Source organism: Mauremys mutica, chromosome 11 (genome assembly GCF_020497125.1).
Source record: "Mauremys mutica isolate MM-2020 ecotype Southern chromosome 11, ASM2049712v1, whole genome shotgun sequence".
Taxonomy (NCBI): Eukaryota; Metazoa; Chordata; order Testudines; family Geoemydidae; genus Mauremys; species Mauremys mutica.
The window spans coordinates 83,464,002-83,488,728 of record NC_059082.1 but is presented as its reverse complement, the minus strand read 5'-3'; the positions used below and the strand labels follow the sequence as shown (position 1 = coordinate 83,488,728).

General features: G+C 44.5%; 1 protein-coding gene across 9 annotated transcripts in view; it reads right to left on the bottom strand.

The window, feature by feature from the left end:
• Positions 1 to 24,727, bottom strand: part of LOC123344610 (Grid2 interacting protein) — a 102,484-nt gene that overhangs the window by 52,451 nt on the left and 25,306 nt on the right. For all 9 annotated transcript variants that reach the window (XM_044981014.1, XM_044981006.1, XM_044981008.1 and 6 more), the window contains one exon: positions 23,163 to 23,317. In XM_044981014.1, coding sequence (XP_044836949.1) covers positions 23,163 to 23,317 — 155 coding nt within the window. The remainder of the gene's footprint in view (positions 1 to 23,162; positions 23,318 to 24,727) is intronic.

The following is a 24,727-nucleotide window of genomic DNA, read 5'->3' as shown; positions in this document are numbered from 1 at the left end:
CCCTCTCAGCCACGACAACATTTCCTCCCCTTACGCTCCTGCTTCAAAATAGCGCTGAAGGATCACACCAGCTCTATTTCAGAATGAGAAATGGTGCCAAAGAAGCAACTGCCTTTCTTGTGGTGTTTCAAACACACAGCAGGAGCCTATCTGTTTCTGTCCATTCACACTCATGCCTCAATGCAATTTGAAAGCCTTCTTGAGACCAATGTGATTCAGAGCCGAATGCAATGCTCAGTCTCGTTCCTTACACCATTACCCAAGAGTATGAAGCAGAAGCAATACCAACACCAGCAGGAACGAGGGCTTCAGCATTATCCCCTTCCTTCCTCTTCCCAGTCTTTCTACCTGCTTGCTCTCTTTGCCTAGATCTCAGGAGCTGCCACCACCTCATCCCCTGGCAGGAAGGAGGTGTTCTACATCTTGCAGGATCTCCTCTCATTCTCAGCTTCATGCCCTCCCTCTACCATGCTGTCCCCAAAACTGGAACAGTCTTCACGTCTTCCTCTGCCAGGCATCCTCTCTCTCCTCAAACCCAATTACTCCAAGAATCTTCCCACTGTTCTTCTCATGATTAATAGTCCCCACACCCTTCCATATCTGACTGCTGGCCACTGTTCTACATTTGTCTCATCTAATTTAGGAGAAATCCTGTTTGCCTTGCTCATGGCAGTATTCTCATTTGTGCCAAATACAGGCCAAACCCGGCTTCTACTGAGTCAATGGGTTGATTCTCCACAACCTTTCACCTTGTGCTGTCATTTACACGTGCAAAAACAATGCACAGTGCATTTTTACAGTCATTTTGCACAAGGATAGATGACAACCCAGGGTGCTAGGCAGTGGAGGCCCCTTGAGATGATTTAGCTCAGAAAAGGGAGGTGATTTAGCTGTTAGACTGAACACTCTTCAGTGCCTTAATCCAGGGTTGTAAAGAGCCATGTAAATTTATGCTGCAGTGTACATTATTTATTCAGTAAAGATAACATCATTTCAGAAAGTCCATTTTAAAATGTCTCAGGATGGATTAAAGCACTGAACTATATTTGGATTACATCTGAGCTGTACTATATAAATTCCTCCAACAGGGCTACCAGCTTGGAAAAAACGCTTCAGCCTTAAACATACACTGCCAGGTTAACAGAAAAAATCACTTATTCTTATCATGCAAACATCCTTACCTGTGTTACAAATACAGCAAGAGCCTAGGTTATTAAACTGAATTAATTTTCTAAAATCTAATTTACTTTTCACAATTTATGCCAGTTTTTTAATTTGTCAGTCAGTTATATTCACTTTTGGAATTTAGCCAATTCCGCTTTCAGGTTCTTATGCACCAGCCCAGTGCTGCAATGTGTAAGCTGCAAATGTTGCAGGGCACAATTCATGGTATAAAAACAAAAACCTGTTTCCACTGGGATTAAAAAATAAATTCTTTCTAACATTTGTATTAGTCTGTAACACTTATTTCCTAAACCTAAATTTGGGGCCACATTTTACCTCCAGTACTTGCTTAAAGTTGTCCATTCTCAGCTCACAAATAGCCCAATTACTGTTCTGCAAACCTGTATACTAGGGATGTCCCACTTGACTTTTCACAGAACCATGTCTCTTCCTGACATAAGCATTCTGCCACCAAGCACTGGAAGTAGCTAAATATATTTTCTGTGACACTGCACGATATTGTCAAAATTTGACTTGGTATTACGATGTGGTGGTGTTTGCCATTTCTCCAAAATGCAGATTCTGAGTATATCACATCACATCATCCCCCTAAAAGCAAAGGCTGTATCGCAAGGAACCTTAGAGGTTTAAAGAGGTCAATGGGAACTGTTATTTGCAACTGAACACTGTTAAAGAGAATTAAACCAAAGTTCCACCGCTACCATCCTTCCACCGCAGCACTTCAGTGGATACTCTCATGATACATACCCCAGACCTTAAAGTAGTTGGGGCAGGGCATGTTCTCTGCAAGTATGCTCAGGGACACAGTGGAAACATGTAAAGATCCTGCATATCCCGGAGAATAGAAGAGATGGAAAATCAGCAATACATGTGCATGTATTTACAGTCCCTGTCTTGGAATCAGGCCATCAACAACAACAACCCAGGAACATAAGAGCTTCTACAAAACAAGCTGTACACAAGAAGGATTTGCAAATGGAAATTATTACTTCAGCTTCTGCAGCAAGCGCAGAACTGTAATTTTCACACAATGCATTTTTATGTGCACTAGACTATTATCCCCTGTAATATAAGGCTCAGTTATTCGTTTAGCCACAAATGTTTTGCAGATGTGGCCATAATTATCATTAAAGAAAAATGAAGGCACTTTTCCACCTGAGAACAGATGCTGACTTGGGCATTATGTGAGAGCTGTTTGTAAACCAAGAAGAGCTAAGCAAATCAGAACAGAGAACAACGGGTCAAATCCTGACGTTCTCAACCAGGCCTTCCCCGTCTTTACTCGTGCAAAACTTTATCCAAAGTCATCAGCTGGAGCTTTGACAGCATAAAGACTGAGTACAAACTGGATAAGGATTTCAGGAGAACCATAATATCCTGAGATTTTTAAGGTCTGAAGAGACTGTTAAAATCATCTAGTCTAATCTCCTGCATAACAGCCCATAGAATTTCACCCTGTAATTCCTGTATAAAGTCCATAACTTCTGGTTGAGCTAAAGCGGTTTTTTGAAAAAGAGGCATCTAGTCTTGAGTTAAAGACTCCAAGCAATGGAGAACCCATCACATCCATTAGTAAACTGTTCCAATGGCTAATTACCATCACTTAAAAAACTGCACCTTATTCCAGTCTCAATTTGTCTAGTTTCAACTTCCAACCACTGGAGCTCCTTATGCCTTTGTCTGCTAAGTTAAAGGGCCCTCTGCTATCAGAAATCTTCTCCCCAGGTAGATACTTACAGATTGGAATCAAGTTACCTGTTAAATTTCTCTTTGACAAGATGAGATTGATCTTCTTAAGTCTTTCACTGTAAGGCATGTCTTCAAGACCTCAAATCATTCTTATAGCGCTTTTCCGAATCCTTTCCAGTTTTTCATATCCTTTTTGAAATGTGGACACTAGAACTGTCAGAGTCTCACTAATCCTATAGACAGAGGCAACACCACCTCCTTACTCCTACTCAATATTCCCCGGTTTATATAGTCAAGGATTGCATTACCTCTCTTAGCAACAGCACCATACTGGGAGCACATGTTCAGCTGGTTATCAACATAACCCAAAGTCCTCTCTATAACATCTTTTATCTTGAGAGAGCCCCAAAGCACAGTCACCTCTGTCTGACTTTTTCTATCAGCAACTCCACATGCTTTTTTTTTTAGGAAGAGGGAACATGATGAAATATTTTAGCAGTTAAAATGAAAGGAGGAAATTAGGGAAGGAGAAGTCTATAGGTATCTCTAGTTAGCAGCATAATATACACAGTATTGCAAAGTGCTATGTCACAGTGTAGTTTTCTAATACAACAGCAGCCTAATTTCTCCACTGCCTTGCACCTTACCTAGTCATTCCCACCAGTGCAAAGCGAATTCACAATGCTGCCGTACCAACATGGCTGAGTTTTACACTCACATTGCGCAGGTGGAAATGAAATCGCAGACCCTGCTACTCTGCTAGTCTCCAGCTGCTTTGCACTGCTCCGATGTAAGAGAGCAGAGACACAGGCTCCAGATTTCTTGTTAAATGCTAGGAAAGAGTCAAATGAAGTCTGTAATGTCATAGGGTACTAAACCAAGATAAGTGGAATCATTTGTATAGCCAATAAAGCTGATGTAGCATGTTTTTATTGATCCAGATAATTAGCTCAATGCTTTGAAGGAGGCATGATAATGGGGTATTGTTTAAACAAGAGAAGTCCAATATTTTCATATTTTTCAGGAAAAGGGACTCATCTGGGATTCCTTCCCCCATTCTTCCTCTTAGCCCTCCACTCACTTCGCACAGGTGTACATAGCTACACAAGGTACAGTGCAGAGGAGAATCACACTTGTTGGGTGGTAGTGGCCCTCCCACCAACTGCTGAGGGCTGGATGTGATTTGTTTCAGAGTCCATAGATTTTGCTTTGAGCATCAAAACCAGGGGGACTAGGTGATACCTCCTTCCCTCTCTCCCAGGTGCCAACTGTGCTGCATCTGCAGCATTCCTGACCCCAGCTGACCCAGGGCCACAGCTCTAGCCCTGCGTTTAGATCCCCTGCATGGCAGAATGTTTCTCTAACAGCAAGAAGATACCATATTAGTCCCCTCTGCACTCACACACCCTACCATCCTCTGTTCAGATAACTATTGATTGCCACTGTGGCACCATCTCCCAGAACAAAAGGCCAGTAAGAGCTTCCCTGGAGCCACTGTAACACTTTGTGTTCATTAATGGGTGACCTTCCCTATTAATAGATGGGAGTCTGGTCCCTGGGGCGCTCTCACTTGTCACTACATGAGCTCCAGAATCTGGGAGGAATCAGCAGAGAAGTACATGGGCTTGTAACATCCCTTTCAGCTACTGAAACTGACGTCATCTTCTGCTCAGGTAATTTAATACATTCTGATCAAGTGGCTTTGTCCTACTGTGAAGGGTAATTCTGACAATCCGGCTTCAGAGACATACCCAAGACACAGGGACTTCTCATTTAGAGGCAAAACAACCAAAGTTTTTGTTGCATCATCTATTCTAAGCAGCTTAGCAAATGACAATGCCAAGCACCATTCACAGGCTGTGACCTAATCCCTTTGAACCAAGCATCAACTTACCCACATGCTCCAGGCTGACCTCCAGAGGCCCAGTGACCACATCCCCCTCCTCTGCCAAGTACCATACACAGGCTGCAGGCTAACCCCTAGGGACATCTTGCCCCTCCCTGCACAGAAAAGTGCCACATACACACGTAGTGGACTAGCCCACAAGGCCTGTGGTGGTGCAGTCAGCTCCCACACATCATTTTGCCCAGCACCTTCCTCATTACCATCTGCAGCTCCTTCTGTTCGGACTCCTACTGTGTGCCATTTACAGTGCCCCAGTGCACTGAGATAGCAAAGGATCTGGATCTGGATCTGGATCCAGACTCCAAGGCCCCAATTCTCCATTGCCCTGCACCTCGTGCATTCAATTACACCAGTGCCAAATGTGGGTAAAACACACCCAATCTGAATAGTCATGCCTTGCATCCCTTTTGCCTTGGTGTAAAGCACTACACCAGAGACAAGGTTAACATGGAATCAGGCCATGAGTCCTCTCTCAGTCCTCCATCATGCCTCCATTCCCAGAGGGACTTCATAGGAGAGTCCAAAGTCCACAGTCTCAATTCCTTTTACTTAATTTAGACATGGGTCCTATTTGAATCCAAACTTCCCCAAAGTATAAGGGGAGTTAGAGCCAGGGTTCTGATAATCCTCAGCCAGCACGAAATAGCCTTACCAGGGTAGCTGGGGATTCTCCTGCTGTAAAGCCAGGATAGCTGGCTTGATAGGGCAGATGGGGAGCAGGCAGAGGGTTGGCAAAAGTGTGGTCAAACCATGCTGCAGTCCATAACAGCCCCTAAAGGACTGTTTCTGCTAACATAAATTAGAGCAGCCCTCAGGCTGCTTTAAATCACACCAGGGGCCAAAGCAGTCCCCAGTGAGCCCCAGGTACTGGTGCAGCTGCGCGGCTATAGCACTTCAGTGAAGACGCTACTAGGAATACTCTGCAGACCGCTTAACCCTGCCTATACCTCCTTCCCCCTGAAGGGTAGAGCAGCCTGCACTCCCAGGGACATGCAGGTAGCAGTTATGCCCCCCACATACTAAAACTGAAAAGAGTGGGCCTGATCCTTTACTCACATATACCAATGAAAAACTGGAGTCCGTCTCTGGAAGTTAGTGGAGAATTAGTGATGTAAAACTGCTGGAAGTGAGAGGAGACGTGAGCTCCTTACTTCTGCTTTTAGGAGTGATATTTCAGTATGGCAGAAAGGGGGCTCCAGGTTTTGTGAAAATATATCATCCCTCCAAGGAACTAAATACATGTCAATGCATTTCTAACTGTAAAGGGTTGATGTGTGTCAGCAACAGCTTCTTCCAAGCACATCCAATCACGTTGCTCTATTTAGGGTCTAGTCTGTTTTTTTAGTGGAAATAACAACTAATTCAGCTTCCCATGGCTGTTTCATTTATAGAAAGCTAAAAACATTTTTGAATTGAACAATTACTTTCTGACATAAAAGATACAAATCATTTTTAACTTTTTAAAAAATATAACCTGCTATCTGTTTTGACCAAACCATTCATGACATCATGAGAAAGAACTACATCAAACCAAAGAGTGGTATCTTCACAGGAGAGTTTACATTGGGCTATACTGGTCATGACCTATTTGAATTTTCCCCAATGTAAAAGGAGCCTCACTCCCAGTCATTTTGATTCTTGCTATCCAGTTGCAGATACCTTTTCTGCTGCCCTAATTCCTTTCTGGGGTCATTTAACATATGTCTGACTAGAAGATTAGTGGGGTTTTTAAGGGAAACAAGCAAGAAGCTGCTTTTCCTCCTTTATCTATCCTGCTTTGCACAGAATTTCACAGAGGATCTGCATGGATTTTTAGACAAGATGAGAGCATTCTTTGGTTTGAAGTTCTAAATTCTGTACAAAATCAGCAAGACAAAATAAAGCAAATCCAATGGGGATATTGTCTATATCTCTTAGTAGCAGTATTTCCACATAAAAACAGAGAAAACATCCATCATATCTTAGAGGAGCAGATTTTTGGGTGGGGGGAGTGGGGAAAATGGCACAATCTAAAATATATAAATCCCTCTGGCTAAAATTAAATTTCTTATCCAGTGAGTGTCACAGATGGCTGTAGTAGTTTAATACTGTGACATTCCAAGCAATTTTATTGCTGTGAAAAACATGCCGAGAAAAATAGATTGTGTCTGAACCATTATTAAAATGAACTTAGTTGAATCTCTTCAGTAATAGAAGAATCCCTGGTGGGCAGAGGTTTTATCTTTGTCAGCAATCTAAAGTGACTGTGATAAAAAAAATCACTCACACTCCCATCTCCCTGGAAGGGGGGGATGTTCATGGAATACACTGTTTGGTTTTCTCCCAACAAATGTAGGTTGCGTAAAAAGTGGACAAATAATTTACAATAGAGAAAGTACCAGTAACACACTGTACCGCTGAACGCATCCTTACACTAAAATACAGGCTGAGGAAAAAACGTCAAGAAGGTGCATAAATATGTATAATAAACTGCATAACATGCCTAGAGTTATCATCTAATGAACAAATATGATCTGAGGTCAGTGGAATAGACAGGCACGGTCTGTATCCTGCACTACACACATTCAGCTAGTCAAGCCCCAAGTTAAAGGGATAATATTAATTTAAGTATGGCATTAACATTTATAGTTTGTAAAAACAAGCTTTTATAACACTGAAGAGCAATAGAAAGAATCAATTAATGTCCAATGTCAATCAAGCAGATAGTGATAGGGTTAAACATTTCCACAACTTAACAACTCTAATGAAAATAGTTGTTTTTAAACCCAAACACTGCTGTATCGGGCACCTAAAAGCGAAACAGACAATAACGAAAAGTGACTGCGACTTCACTGATGTTCACTGTCCAAGCTGAGAAAAATGCAAAATGTAAATAAAGGCCAGAAATAGTGACAAGTACACTGGATTTTAAGGCACTAAAATGCTGTTAGTAACTTAAGAAAGAAATCTGTTTCTTTCCAACACATGATTTTTAAGTTGAGTGTCCCTTTAAAGTATCTGGAAAAAGATACTCAGTCATTCTGAGACAGCATTAGGAAGGTACTCTTCAGTATAGCGATGTGCTGCAACTTCTCTGCTGATACTGCAACTCCTCCATGTAATAAAAACAGTTGTGAAATGAAAGAAGAGCCCAGAGGTTCACACACCGTCGGGATCCCAGCTGGCCCCAAACTAACCAAAATCACAACACAGTCACTTTCTAACTTAAATGTGTGACATCGCCCCCCCACTCTCCCACACCCACACACCTCTGCACACCCATACCCAAGTTCAGCTCGGAGGTGTTTCCCAACTAACAAGAGAGTTCCATTGTTTGGAATCATTGTTTGAAAAATACAAATCTGACATTTATAAGTGCCTGAGGAATCGAGGAAAAAGTTTCCCTGTCTCCCTCTACTTGGCTGAGTCTCACTGTCCCAACAAGTCACCTATGACAGAAGCCCTTGTACAGGGAGGGTGTTTAGCATTAATTAACTTTAGCAGGCTGAGTTTTTGCAGTGTCCAGTGTTATCATTAGATTATGGAATTAATTGGTTAAAAATCATTCCAGTTCCACCCCGACTCCCCCAGGAAAGGTCTCATTTGTTACTTACCCAAGGCAGCTCATCTTTCCCTCTCGCTGCTGTATTTCATCATATCTGAGCAGAACTAAAATTGTGCACTTTACTATGTACACCAACCATATGGGCAAGGGGACTGAGCACAGTGAGGAACTGGCACAGCACGTGCATTATCCCTGCTATCCACAATGAAACGGATGAAAATGTCAGCAAATTAAAATCTGCAGGAGCTTAATTCGGGATAAATGGGCTGAAATCCATTCGAAAAAAAAAATCAACCTCAGCATGGAAGGAGGGGGAGTGTTTCTCCAGAAGGGGGATTTGATTGTGTGCTAAATCTATGGGTTCTTGAGGTATGCCAAACAAACACCTTGCAGGAAATATGTTAAATCATTAAGGGGGGAGAAAGGGAGGCATATGGAGGAACCATCAAAGGAGGAGACCCAACAGCAGCAGCAGCATCCCAAAATTAAATCCAGCTAGTGCAAAGGAAAGAGCCAATCAGGCTACAGCTAGGGTTAGCAGCTAAACTGGGGATTTATAAGCTGCATTACTCTACACACAATACATGCCAGCACACAAAAATCTGCATCACATTCAGAGGTGTGCTTTAACCAGAGAAAGAATGTGCTTGTGGTGCTGGGATCCGGGGGAGGGGTCAGTGCACGGTAAACTGTGGGCCAAGAGATGACAACTAAGTGCACATCCTGCAGGGGGGGGGCACAGAAGGCCCTATCAGCAGAAAAAATGCTAGAGTTTCACTGCTCAAAGGGCAGACCACAGAGGGGCTTGCTGGGGGACCCAATTATAACACTCCTAATCTCACCATTTCTCTATGAAAAAAATTACTAAACTTGTGCTGAAATCGACAATTAAAATAATTCACCAGAGAATTAACATGCAGAAGGACTGTATGTATTTTATTGTGAAACCATTGGATTCCAGTGATAAAACCAAGAATACTCTCATGCAACATGCCTCCATTCTGCTTCTTTATCTTCTACTCCTGGATGCACAGTGAGTCACTGGATACCCCAAGACTTCAGATGCAAAGTACCGCACTGGTTTTGAAATGGGCCAGAAGTCAGTGTTCATCTGGACCTCCTATATCTAGGAACTTATGTGGCCCATATCACTATAGTATCTGTGTCTAGGTTGTGATTGGGGTAGGCAGCAGACTTGCAGAGGACATTACTGGCTTTTGATGTCATATGGTGCTAATGATTTCCTGTCTCACACACACCTTTATAAGAGAGAGTTCAGCAGTCACATTGAGTGACTGAATATGCAGCCACCGAAAGAAGTCAAAGGCTCGGGCTCCTTTTCTTATGGAGAAATTCAGCATTTGTAAACCCATGGCATGCTGACCATGAATAACTGAGACACTATAGAAAATGTAAAGGAAATTAAACAGAGATGCTGGGGAAAGGTTTCAATGCTGGTGAAAAGTACCAGAAGACTTGAGTTTCTCGGCTTATCTCCAGCACAGGTACAGAACAGCAACAAGCCTCCCCTACTCTGCTCCATCCTGACCTGACAGACCACCTCCCAAAAGGAATTCAGGCTCCAGGGCCCATTTAGTGCTTGGTCTTTCTTCTGAGACTGCCAGCAAGGAAGCCAATTAGTGCTATTTGTGGTGACAGGCTTTTTATTATGTGAACATCTTTCTACTGGATAGAAAGCATCAACTCATTTCAGCCACTAAATGACATCGGTTGGTAAGACAAACAAGGTGGGGGAGGTAATATATTTTATTGAACCAACTTCTGTTGGTGTGCAAGACAAGCTTTCGAGCCACACCAAGCTCTCCTTCAGAAAGGTACTCCCAGCCTCACAGCAAAATGCAAGATGGAGCAGATTATTTAGCACAAGTAATTAGCACATATTGTAAGGGACCATTAGTTGGGAATAAATTTCAGCAACCTGAGCTGAATTCAAATTGACAGCTAACAGGCAAAAGGTTCCATCTCATTTCATCTATTCTGAGTCATCCAGTCCCCTTCCAAAGGGCATTTGTTGAGTTTGCTCAATTTAGCTCAGCTTATGAGGGTCACATTCAATTCATTGGCTGCAAACACCACTGAGTGAGTCTCTGAATGAGTTCTACACAGGTGAGCTGCTATTGTGGAAACCCTTGGCTTCATGTGAACCTCATAAAAAAATTAAGTCACACTGTTCTCAGTACTGCACCAAACTCCTTACATAGCTTATACACAGGCAAAACCACCATTCACTTAAGTGGGAGTGTGATGAGGGCACGTACCCAGTCCCTTGACTGGCAGGGAAGGGATTAACCTGTCTGCTTAGGAAGAGCCTCAGCTGCTAACAATAACTGCAGAGACAGTTAAGGAGTGGTCACATGACTGAACAGGGTCAGCTGATAATTGGGCAAGCTCTAAGCTCAGCAGAAGGAGAGAGCTGTAGGGAACAGCAGGGTTCTTTTAGAATAGACCCAGAAAATGCTGGGCTGCTCTCTGCAGTGGGTAGGGAGACAGCCTAGGAAACTGCCAGAAAGGGAGAGCAGGAACTAGGGAAGCCTGGGGAGACTCAAGGTCTGAGTGAGAGTAGCAGAACTCTCTATTCAGAGGGAACTGGGGAGCTGCGATGTGAAGGAGGGATCCAATGGACTTGTGAAGCTCTGATATGAGGGTGATTGGGGAATCCAGGAGGGGGGCTACAAGGATGTGGGGAACTTTGAGCTGAGGATGAAGAGCTGAAAAGACTTGGTGGTGGTGAACTTCTTGTTTATACAGGGATGGGAGTGTAGAATGACTTTAAAACTCAGCAGGAATCTCAATCACTTACAAGCACTGGAACTGGCTTATGTGAGGGGGGGGAGACTGAAGTGTCTGGAGCTGGGAGATCCTGTGATGGTGTCACAGGGAGTCTTGCTGCTGTAAGGACTGAGCAGGAGTGGTGTGAACACCTCAGAATATGGTTCCTTTAGATCCCTGGTGTTTCAGGTGAATGCTGAGGACAGTGTCTTCAAAGGGCCATTGCCCATCAACTTTCAAACAAGACAGTATGTTTAATCACAAAAGGCAAAGCTGGAGAAAAACTGATGCTTAAAAAAACTCTCAGCCTTCCTCCATGTGTGTGTGCATGCCTGTGGGTGGGTTTTGTTTTTGCAGAGGTAAAGAACTTTGGGAAGGCTTGCTTTTTCTTTAAAAAAAAAAAAATTAGCTGGGAAATTTCTTGTTAAACTTAAAAAATGGAAACATGTAAACACATAGTTAAGGTCACTCAAACATCTTTAACTCTGCCCTTGCATCCCTGCCCACAGAACTGAAAACAAGGGGATAAATCTGCTCTCAGGACACCATACATCTGCAGCACACCAGTGACTGCAAACACCGAGAAATGATCTGACTGGCTGACCTCACTCAGGGTGATAGACTGTACACTGCTGTATCATTCACACTGAAGTGTGTCTTTAGATCACTACAGCCAATGACTTGTGTCTTCTTTAAGACCAGGCATTTGTATCTTAAGTCACTTGATTTGGGACAATGCCCCTAATGCATGAAGGATCCCAAAGAGTAAATGCGTTGGCGTATGGGGAGACAATATAGACACTCAGGGCTGGAATTCAAAGCCCGGCAGATGTTTTTTGAAACTCCCCATAGATGCCTACCTACAGCTTAGATGCCTAAATAGTTTTAAAAATCTGGTCTATAGCGTCCAACCCTGCAAGAAGTCCCACTAAAGCCAAAGGGAACGGAGGGTGCTCAGCACATGGCAATAACAGGCCCAAAGCTACTACATGCCCCATGAGACATGTTGTTTCAGTCCATGTAGCACTGAGTTGTTCCTCTCAGGAAACTGGAGCATTCTTCAGAGTTTTTACACCAAGTGCTCTGCACAGACAGCTGTGAGCTCTACTGGATTAGAAGAGTTCCTCAGATTTGCCCACTGCCAAACATCCTCCTTGGGGACCCAGCTGGCTCTCCAGCCAAGAGGTGATCTTGCCAGCTGCAGACTGTGGGGAACTGTTAGGTCTAAATGCTCAATCAAATGTTAAACCAAGGCCACACTTACCACAGAGCTCCTCAACCACAAAAAAATCACAACCATTAATTATACTTAGTCCTCTTTGTCTCCAGGTCTGGAGGCTTTGAATTAAAGGGAAATTATCTGCTTGCTTTGTAAAGCAGCTCCTTCTATTCCCAGATCTCACTTCTGTCTCTGCATTGTCTCCAACCCCTTTACTCCAGGGCCACACTCCACAGGTGGCCAAGAGAATTACAGTTCAAAGACATGAGAACTGCTGTTCCTGAAGCTCTGGTGAGTGGTTTGTTGGTGCATCACCGGGTCTCTGGTTTGCTGCTGCTGCCCTGCTTCTCTGAGGGTTGGCATCAGCAAGGTGGAAAAACTAAATCTCACCTCCTCCCCCTGGACTCTGATCCTCTGGAAAGAGGCACTGAGCACCCTCTGCTCTACTGGGGTAGAGAGTGTACAGCACCTTACAGGACCAGCACAAGACAGAAGGGTGGGCAGAATTCCAGACAGCATCAACGCAAAGGAGATGGAATGAGAGGGAGGAGCAACTCAAAGTACACTGGGGTATGAAAGCAAGAGGAATCCTCAGACAGGGTGAGAGCCAAGCAAATGTACGTTACCTACCAGCCCTCAGCACAAATCATTACACTCCAGGACCTCCACGCTACTCAGCCTTCAGGCTGCATGTGCCCTCATGACATGTCCTCAGGCTGATTTCAGAGGAGGAAGGAGAGAGGCTGGGTATCTGTATTGTTTTTTTTTAAATAGCTAGGAAACTAAAATAAAAGGGGAGACAGCTCCTTTCACCATTTCCTTCTGCTTGGCTTGAAATCCTTGGAGACTTCACAAGTCTGCTGTGCTGAGTAGATTTCCATACACTAGTCTAGCGAGGCTGAGAGGGGATTCCATATGCTAATCTAAGGACCCTGTTGCCCCGACACAATAACTCAGAGTTAAAGAATTTATGATTCAGTCAGTAGCATCCAGAAACCCTTATCCAGTTTGCACTGATTGCCATTCACTTGAATGTGCAGAATACAGTACAGACTGATGTGAATTACAGCCGGTGTGCACTCTACCCAGGTATTCTGTAGGTCCACACACATTTCTAATATATTAACAGCAATACCTTTCCTCAGAAAACCTCCAGATGCTTAACAAATATTCTTTTCAAAGCCTCCAAGCACTCCTGAGATGTAGGCATTATATTACCCCAAATTTACAGAAGAATAAACTGAAGCACAAAGAGGTTAAGTGACATGTCCAGGAGCAGAGACTGAAAAAGAACTCAGGAGTAACGACTCCCTGACACCCGCTCTATCCATTAGACCAGGTTTTCTCAAAGAGGGGTCGCCGCTTGTGTAGGGAAAGCGGTGGCCAGTCTGTCCCTTGGCCCGCGCTGCTTCCAGCAACTTCCATTGGCGCAGAGCAGTGATCCACGGCCAGTGGGAGCCGCGACCGTCAGGACCTGTGGACGGGGCAGGTAAACACCCCGGCCTGCTTTCCCTATACAAGCGGCGACCCCTGTTTGAGAAACCCTGCATTAGACCTCATTCCACCTCTGCTGCAAAGGAAATGTACCCTGACCTGTGCTATCTGTCTCTTATGCTCTACAGCAAATTCAGAGTCTCAGCCCTTATCTTCAAGGCACTCAATGGTCTGGGTCAAGAATACCTAAAAGATCATCTAAAGTTCCAGGACAAGGACCTTGGCTGATAGCTCTGCTCCTCTGTCCCAATGGAACCTAGAGATGTAAAATATTAACCAGTTAACCAGTAAGTATTAGTTGTACTGGTTAACCCACCTTAACAGTTAACCCCTGAGCCAGCTGGCTGGCTGACCCCAGCAGCCCCGCATTGGCTGGCTGGCCCACCGACCCCAGCAGCCTGGGCCGGCTGGCCAGCCAGCCAACCAACCCCAGCCCCAGCCACGCTGCCCAGCCGGTCAAACCCGAGCCCAGCCCCAGCCCCTCTCCCTTTAATCAGTTAACTGTTTAAACAATATAATTTTAGTTGTTTAAAGGGTTAACTTTTTAAACAATATTTTACATCCCTAATGGAACCATCAACTACAAGGGTAAAGCTCCCCTGTGCAGTAGACTGAACTTTTCAGACACTGGTCCAAGAGTTTGAAATGAACTCCCCCAGGAACTGAAAACTACCTCATACTTCACTACCTTTGATTCCAAGTGCCAGGTGCACTTGTTCCACCTGCCTTTGCTAACAGAAACATGTAATACAGCACACAGCCAAAACCAAAAAAAGCCATATGCATTTTTCCCATTAAGAAGAGGAAAGAAAAAGGAAAGGAGCACATGTGACAGATGCTAGTCATGTCACTTAATGCATTTATTGGTGGTGTGCAGATACCATGGTGATGGACCTGGTACAACATTTATCTAGACAGAAAAGAACAGAATACATCAAAAACTCAGACCCACCGAAGTTACAAAAATTAGATCTGGATCCAGATTTCAAACCTCCATCTCCAAAGTCTGGCGGTGGTTGGATCCACAGACTTGACTTAAACCCATCCCTAGTGAAAAAGGTAGAAGGATACCTGATGAAATAGATCCATCGTAAGCCATGTAGGAATAACCAAAAACTATATACAACATCCAGTAAGTCTGCAGCAAATCAGGGCATCTCATCATCTTTCATTCTGGATAGCTCACAGAAAAGCTCTGCTCAATCAGCAGCAATAGTCAAAAAAGCAAATATAATATTAGGCTAGAGAAACAATGAGATGGAGACTAATGCTGAAAATCTTCTAATACCTTTATCTGACTGAATAGTCTCTACCTGGAATACTGTATTTAGTTCATGTCAGCCTGCCTCAAAAAAGAAAACACAGAACTAGAGGGGGCTCAGAGATGCTCAATGAGAAGTTGGAGAAACTTCCTCCTGAAGAGAAAGTGAATGGTCTGAGAGTGTGTAAAGTTTTAAGAGAGGAGACAAAGAAGAAGGAACACACTTGAGGCATACTAACTAACTGTTAGAGAGAAGATTTACCCTTTTCTCATAAGGTGACATTTAATGAAACCAAAAGGCAACAAATTTCAAACTGAGCAAAGGAAATGCTTTCTACAGATCATATAATTGACCTGTGGGACTCACTGCCACACAATATCAGTGAAGCCAAGCACATAATAGAATCAGACATTTATATTTATATTCCCCATTTATTAGGGAAATAAACTCTCATGCTTGAGAGCATGAGCCAACCACAAAGTTTTGGGGGTTAGGACGGAACGTATCCAGGGCAGGTTATTCCATAATTGCCCACTAAGGGTTCCCTGGCCCCTTTCTCTGAAGTAGCTCATACTGGCCACTGTCTACCTGGCCTAGACGGATCACAGGTCTGATCTGGAATGGCAACTTCTATGTCACTATCACTACACTTCCATACATCTGTCCAGCTGGAGAACGCACAAGAGACCACGCTAAGAGAATTCTGGGGCTCAGTTCTCCCCTGTGTCTGAGCTGGGCCAGGGGAAGGGGCATCAAGGAACTTGAACCAGCTCCTTAATTCTGCACTGACAAGGCTAAGAGCCCCCCACACCAGAATGTAAGGGGGCTGGTGCAGGTTTCTGCCAACAGGGGGTTCCTCCCCATCAGGGGAATTCAGAGCAACGTTCTGGCCCCTTCATACCACCCTAAAAGCATCACCGCACAATGTAAAATCCAATCCCTGGTGTTAAACATATACAGCAAACTCAAAAACAGAAAAAAATCCAGCATAGGCAGTTTATATTGTACATAAGGTAAGACATACAGCCTAGCTCGTGCTTCCAACAATGCAGCTGGCAAACAGGAACCTGGGTTTCTACAGCAATGTGTTCTCTCAAATTCATTTCATTAGATTAGATGGTAAATCTTTTCCCCGAGCTAAGTAAACTGAGATTAGCTGCCCAGTACACTGAGCCCTCGTACTCCAGCCCTAACCTTTCACACCAGGGCACAGGGAGCGATTAAGGGTTTTTTTAATCACAGGAAACAAAATTTGAAGCTGTCTTGATGGCTTTGCCCTTTTGGGGAATCAGATGCTGGGGAGTGACAGCTCTGATTATGCTACAGAAATTCATGCATTAGCATCAGGAGAGTAATAGATGATAGCTACTTTGACTTCAGACTCTGATACAACATGCATTAGGGAATAATACGAACAGTGAGGAAAACAAGCAACAGGCAACGCTCCATGGGCTTAGAGGTCCAGATGGAATAAGCATCTGAAAGTTCAGGTGCTCATTTGAATCCCCTGTATGGAAAAATCCTATAGAATTTCATAGGGTTGAAGACAATATAGTTCCATAGTAATGGAATAGGGTCTACAGAAATGATGTGAATACCAAAGAGAATTTCTTAAAGAATAAGGTCCTTTCTATAAGGTTTTTTGTTTTGAAGTTCAGGATGGATTTGAGTTTTGAGTGACGGTCCAGCTGGGATTTTATTCTACCCACGCTAGTTCACCTGTCTCTGCCCCAGCTGTCTGTACATTCAGTCCTATACAATTTCAGTTGTTTATATTTTGTACCTATGCTTCCATAAAAATCTAATCACAGCATTCATAATCTTGATAGTGATTTTTACATAAGAACATAAGAACGGCCATATTGGGTCACACCAAAGGTCCATCTAGCCCAGTATCCTGTCTTCAGACAGTGGCCAATGCCAGGTGCCCCAGAGGCAATGAACAGAACAGGGAATCATCAAGTAATCCATTCCCTGTCGCTCATTCCCAGCTTCTGGCAAACAAAGGCTAGGGACACCATCCCTGCCCACCCTGGCTAATAGCCACTGATGGACCTATCCTCCATGAATTTATTTAGTTCTTTTTTGAACCCTATTATAGTCTTGGCCTTCACCACAGCCTCTGGGAAAGAGTTCCACAGGTTGACTGTGCATTGTGTGAAGAAATATTTCCTTCTGTTTTAAACTTGCTGCCTATTAATTTCATTTGGTGGCCCCTTGTTCTTGTTTTATAAGAAGGAGTAAACAACACTTCCTTATTTACTTTCTCCAAACCAGTCATGATTTTACAGACCTCTATCATATCCCCCCTTAGTCATCTCTTTTCCAAGCTGAAAAGTCCCAGTTTTATTAATCTCTCCTCATACAAAAGCCGTTCCATACCCCTACTCATTTAGTTGCCTCTTTTTGAACCTTTTCCAATTCCATCCCTAGGTCTGAAGCCCCTCCCAAAGGAGGTAAGAAACATGGTCTCCATTTCCCAAATGAGTTAGCTGAGAGACAGAGGTGAAACGAGTCCAACCTGCCCAAAGCCACACAGCAGCAGAGCTAGGAATAGAAGCCAGCGCTCATGACTCCCAGCTCCATGTCTAACTCACTGGAGTCTGTTTACTCCCTTCACTGAGGAGCATTAGACAAACCTAGAAAAAAATGAACATAGCTGGAAGCTCCCTCGCCATCTGCCTCCATAGAGAAGATAATTTTCTGCCTGTAAATTCCTTAAGTGTGCCAGCTCAGCCTTGTATGTACATCTTCCTGTGTCAGAGAGCGGGCTGAGCGACAACAATATTGAGATCTTCTATAGTGTCTTCCAGCCTACACCAAGTAATGAACGAACTGTGAGGTGGGTTAGTGTGTTTCACAGATTGGGAAACTGAGACACAGAGGTGAAACAACCTGTCCCAAGATCATACAAAGGTTAATAGCAGAGCCAGGAGCAGACCCCTAATCTCCTGCAACCCTAGACGGTGCACTAGCCCCCAGACCACCCAAGATCACAATGGCTAAGCACCCAGAGAGATTCCACTAGGAACAAGATTTAATTGGAAAGGCAGAGTTAATTTAGCTAAAGGTGACAAAATCCATTATGATTATCTGGAATAATTACATGCGAAATATGCTTGGTTGGTCTTCACCCAGCAAGGGAGGCACTGCCTGAGACCTGACATCAGCTACATCTGGCCCACCCCTTCTCAGCACAGATGTCCATTCGCCCCAAGGTCTGAGATGTGCAGTTGTTGAAGTAAGGGGGGGGGAAGTGGGGCAATTTGCCCCCGGGCCCTGCAGGGGCCCCCACGAGAATATAGTATTCTATAGTATTGCAACTTTTTTTTATGGAAGGGGCCCCCGAAATTGCTTTGCCCCAGGCCCCCTGAATCCTCTGGGCAGCCCTGGCATTCCCACTCTGATTGCCACTAGGTCAGAGAGAATCAGAAGTTCCACACACACCAGGAGCTGCAGATGATTGAAAGGCGACAAGCATGGATGGGTACCAGGAAGCTGAGCCCATCTCTCAGTCATGTTTCAAAGGTGGCCATCGCCTGATTAATGATTCACTTTTTCTTTCTCCTAAAGGAAGCTACATGTGGTAAATACACATGGTAAGGTGACGATATTTTCAATTGAAACATGGTGTGATGCCGCATGAAGAAGGCGGGCAAGATGGGCTGCGAGCTCCCATCACTCTCTTTGAGTTGCAGTTCCCTTTGCAAAGATTTCTAAGACCCCAGGAGTGGCGCCAGGGTTTCTGGTGCCCTAGGCGGGGGTCCTTCCGCGCTCCCGGTCTTCGGGGCACTTCGGCGGCGGGTTCCGGAGCGAGTGAAGGACCCGCCGCAGAATTGCCGCCGAAGACCCGGAGCGCGGAAGGACCCGCCGCTGCTGAATTGCCGCCCCCCCAAATCCTGGTGCCCTAAATGGAAGCACCGGCCCTGTAAGACCCTGTGCATGGAGGACAGTTGTTATGGTAACCGTAATATCTTACAATTCCACTGATTAAACAGGAATTGGAAAGCCAGGCCCAGAGTGGAGCCAGATGGAGGCCTGATTTCCCTAATGAACATCATCTCTGACGGACCATAATCCCCATCATGTGTCCTGCATGCAGACAGCATCCCACTGCAAAATAGACCTGGCACTGCTTGGCCATAAAAAGAATGTGCAGCACCTGCTATACAGACTGTGGGCCCAATCCTGATCTCACTTACAGCAGGGTATTTCCACTGAAATCAATGTGTAACTGAGCTCAAAGTCAAGGCGTCTGTGCATGGGGTATGCACACCCATGCCATCATCAGCATTAAACAATCATAGTCTACTAAGGACCACTGTACTAGCCAGAGTGACCACGGTTGATGGGGTTGCACCAGGCATCACATAGTGAAGTTCCCAGATCTGGCTCAATCCTGCAAATCCACAATTCTCTTGGATAGCCCATTTGCGGAGCCAGATAAGGTCAGGGTGTGCACCCCTTTGCATGTCAATGGAGAGTTTGAGAGCACAGTGTACTGGGGTGGTTTGCCCATCCTATCAACCTGGCCAAAGAGCATGAAACACCTGTTTTGAATATAATGAGTGACTGAAGAAAAGCCAGATCTCTGTGACATTATGCCCATACGCTGTGCCTAATGCTCATTTACGACTCAGGCCCTTTTACACTGCTCTGGCCATGACTGTAAATGTCATTTATGACTACTTTAAGGGTACGTTACACTGCCAGACTAGTGTAAAGTGGGTTTTTTGTAAATGAGAATCAGGTCCTCACTCTTTACACTTAAAGAGACATGCACAAAGGCTCTTTCTGCATAGGAAAATCTAACATCTATGTTCCAAGTGCTGTTTGCAGACACACACCACAGCTTAGCCACTCTAACTGATGTGTTTCAGGCTCCTTTTGGAGTAATGGTACAGGCCACTCTCTCCGCCACTCGCTGAGAAAAGGAGCTTCAAGGGCAGTAATTTTCCTGTACAACCTTTATGCAGGGATTCAAGCAGTGCTGTAAGTGCTAAGCCCAGAAAAACCAACTGCTGTGAGCTAGTGTATCTACCAGCAGGTGGGGAAAGATTCAGGTACATTGCATATACATGGACGTGCAGCACCCTTGAGGTGCAATACACACACACCCTCCTTTGCACACACATAAATAAACACCTTCTTCTTGGCATACACACACACTACCTCCACATTCCCAAGACACTTCAAACTCTACCCTCCCCCCCCCACACATACGGAAGCAGAAAAGGAGCAAAAAGCATTGCCAAGGATAGTCTCATCCAGAGGCTCAGAGATGGCGCAATATTTAAAGCCAAGCAAACTTTTTTCCTACACAGCCTGTAAATGGCCGACGCCAAGTGATCTCCCAGCCTTTCACTGCGCCCTCATTAGGTGTAAAAGCTGGGTGGGTGTAAAAGCTGAGAGGAAATGTCCCATGGGAAACAGGAAATAATGAATTTGCCACTAATTCATCACTGTGTGATATTAAAAGAAAATTACCAAGCACAGAGCCTGCTTGTATCCTTCTGATTTCCCATCTCCCTCTCCACTTTCCCCACCACTAGGAGTTCACACTCAGGGTCAGGGGAAGGGAAGCTGTATTGTCTGGAAACATCACTGGAGCTGGAGATGTGAGCTGTTTTTTTCCTTCTCATAATAACAATATTTTCCCATCAAGTTTTGAAAGACAAATTATCCTGACAAGACCTTGCAGAGCCTCTGGCCCCCTGTTTTTCTCATGACAGGCAGCAAGTGTTGGGATGGCACATGGCAGGTCAGTGCTGTAATTGCAGGCTTCTCAGCTCCACAGAAAGCTGACACTAGGGCTGTCGGATGGACCAAGGCTTGCAGTGTGTTTACTGGGAAATGGAAAGCCAGCCACTTCAGAAGTCTAAAATCAGGCTAAAGATCCCCGACTTTGGGAATTTTATCACTATCTTCAAAGGGAGCAGGATCAGTCCCTGTTTGTTCATGGGAGACAATGGGTTTGTGCCGCAGATTAATTTAAATAGTGCTGTTCGTTCTGGGGATCAGGACAAACTGGAAGGAATTCAGAGAAGAGCACCATAATCATAAAGGGCTGGAGGGGCTGATTTATGGGGAGAAATGAACAACGCTAACTATGCAAGGCCGGGTTCCGAACTGCCATTCAGACGGGGCAGCATTTTACACCTGCTTTGCACTGGTGTAAATGACAACAAAAAGTGGAAGGCAGGGGAGAATGAAGCCAGTAGGTCTTGGCCTTAGGGTGGTATGAGAAAAGTCTACAGTACTCGTTCTCCTCTCATTTATCTTAGTGTAATTCAGGAGTCGCCTATTGACATCAGTGGAGTTACATCAATATACAACTTGTGTAAGTGAAAGCAGAATCAGGCCCCACAAGATTTTTAAGGGTGTAAATACCAAGAAGGGGAAGGGATTTTGTAGGGTGATCCAGGGAGTCAGGACTCCTGCTGATGGGGTAAAATTGAGCAAAGGAACATGCAGAAAAGCATCCTGGCAGTGAGATTTATTAGGCCACACAACAGTCTCCCAAGGGATGTGGAAGCATTTGGGGCATCTAGACAATTAGACAAAGCACAGAAGTAGACTAGAGAGCAATCCTGAATGGGACGTGACCCATCTTTCATTTCTAATGTTCTATTATTCTAGAATTACATAGTCACTTAGCAGTCACTCTACAACCAAGGCTACTGAGGGAGTTTTCTCCTCTTTCCTTGAAAGAGTGCCATAAATTTGGTGCTTTGCAAAGTGGTTTATTTGAATTGACACTACTAGTTGGTGTTTTCCAGACCCAGGGCATCCATGAGTGTTTGCAAGTGTGTGACCCATAGAAATGGCAACATGCCATCCCGGGGCACAGGAGGCAGTTGAGCTCAGACACAGCACTCTGCAATGGCAACAGACAGGTAGAAGGTAAAAATCTGCCAGCCAATCTGGCAGAGATGAAGCCTTGCCAGCTCTCACTCATTCTGATTCACCCTCCGGCCCCCAGCCTCCCCACACAGAAGTCTGCCTCTGCTGCTCGTCAATCCATCACCCCCCTGACTGAACCCGAATTTATCTCCAGTTTTCTAATTGTGGATTTTGGTTTATTTTCCATCACCTTCCTTGGTTAATTTCCAGACAGTCTGTAGCTAATTTAATTTCTATTTCAAATGATGTCCAAAAAAAGGGATCCAATTAAAATGTTGTTAGTAGATGGAATGACTCACCAAGAAAAGCAACAAACCAGAACATTTTTGTGAACTTGACAATAGGAGATTTCATCCCTCAGTGACGTTAGCCACAGTGACCGTCACCTCTGCAAGCAGGGTTAAGCATGACACATGCCCATGTGCTAGGGCACACATCTCTAACCAGCTGACTCCTCTACCTAGTGAATGCACTTGCCATGCAAACGTGTCCTGCACAATACTGTGGCTGGGACTCGAACCAAGAGCCTGTGATCTGTAAGCAGTGATTGTTGCAAGTGGGTTAAATGAGAGTGTCCTGCTGGCTAATCCATGGCCTTATGAACTTCACACTGGAAAGAATTCAGGCCCGTCTGCTCTAATTTACAAGCCCCCTCACTTGAGCTCCAGGACACTGTCAGTTAGCTGTAGTCCTCGCTCCGTGGGGCTCCAGCAAAGGGTGACATAGTCATACATGCTGGAGCAGGTCTAATGTTCGACACACACGCTAGTCATAAGGTGCTAGATTTTCTACTGAACTCACCACCGAGCAGCTCCCACGGAGAACAATGTGTAAATGTCAGCTTCTGACAATCTGTCCCTGTGCTATGCTGAGTTAGTCTCAGCTGCGAGTTAGCCTCTCCTGGCAAAGCTGATCTGGTCTCAGTCAAGACTCTGCTCCCCTTGGTAGGAGTCAAAACAATATAGTCTCCGCTGAAAGTCACTGTGCAAGTCTTACACTTCCCAAATCAAGAAAGTGAAAGATTCTTAGTGCTGCTGGTTGCAATGAAGGATTGGAACTGTCTCTATAATTACAGCCCAATGCCCTTCATCCATATTCACCTCCACCACCTAGACACCCCATGTATTAATTACCTGCATGACAACGTGATAGTTACTGATCACTTTGTACCTGATATTGTCAATGAGAAGTTGATGGGATTCTTTGGTGAGAATCATGGAAAGGGTGTAAGCCAAGTATTCCACCTTCCTCTCTGCCGCATACTGTTTCAAGATGGTGAAAACTTTCTCTTTTATCTCTGGCTGATCTCCGAGAATTTCGTCAGCCTGTGTGGGAGTGGTAGAAAGATACACATTAATAGAGGAAGAAACTGACATGAAACTCAATGGAAATAAATCCATCAGAAACACATACATAATTGTATTACCTGGACCAACACAAAAGAGAGGAAACAATTTATTTAAAAAACAATCAAACACATCCTTTATCACCAAATGATCATGTTAGATGCTAGTAACACAAACTCAGGGCTCCCTAGGACTTCACAACTGTCCTTTATCACATGCGATGGCCAGTGAGAACTTTACAGCAACAGCAAGATTAGAAATTCTCCTACTTCAAAAGCACAGAACCCCACACATGAGCTCAAAGATGACCTTCATTTGCAGTGTAGGGCATGACACAGTCGAGCAGTTCTGATTCTATCCTAACCCTTTAATTACTGCTTGATTACACAGAGTGATATTTTCTTGCTATTGATTTCTTAAAATGCTGCAGAAAAATAGGAAATTAACCTTAGAGAAACTCTTGCCTTGGTGCAGAAAGTGGGAAGGGGCCATGTTAGCTCATGGTTCCCACCCACTGGGATGTGTGCCACTGCTGGTACCTCAGACTTTTCTGACTGAGATTCCGAGCTCCCTTTCTCTGCCTTAATGAAGAGCCTTGATACTAGTCTTCAGTGCATCTTGGCTAGCCTTCAATCACTCAGTTACACATACTCTGACCCATAGCAGACCCTGGCAAGAGGGTCATGACCCTGATAAATCCCATCTCTGAGATATAAATAAATGGGAGGCATCAATAGGACTGGCAGGTACAGCTGAGCTCAAGGTCTTAGTCTAGTTACTCTGTTACTACAGTTACCCTAAAAGATTGGAACCTGCTTTGTAAGCTGGCTTTGGAGCCATCTGCTCACCCTGGAATTTATGACTTCAGAGAGTCTGCATTCTAGGCAAATGTTCTCCAGAAACAATAAATGCCAAGCAAGCAGAAAACTGTCTGAGATCCCCCCGACCCTTGTTCCTCTTTTGTTTGCTTTTCCATTGGTGAAACATTTTCTGGGCCAAGCAGTGACCCCCAAATGCTGCAGGCATCTGACTTACTGGGGCAGGGCACTGCTAGGAAAGCTCTTAATCAGCTCCTGCCACCCCGTTACACTGACAAATACAGGTTGGAAATAGTAGCCAGAGAACTCATTCACTCTCTGCTCCTGAGTAACAAAGGGACTGCACCTTTCCTTCGGTTGGGTTCTCTCCACTCCACAAAAATATCTAAAATGAGCAGAAAATAAAACCCATCTGAGAAGTGCCACGTGCTGGGTGACAGAGACCTTTACATAAGAAAAGGAGCTGTTGCCTCCTGGTCCTTGTTCCACTTTGAAGTTCTCCAAAGTCACTTCTCACAGGTGTTTCTAACCTACATCACAAACCACAAGGTACTTTCCAATTTGAAAAAGC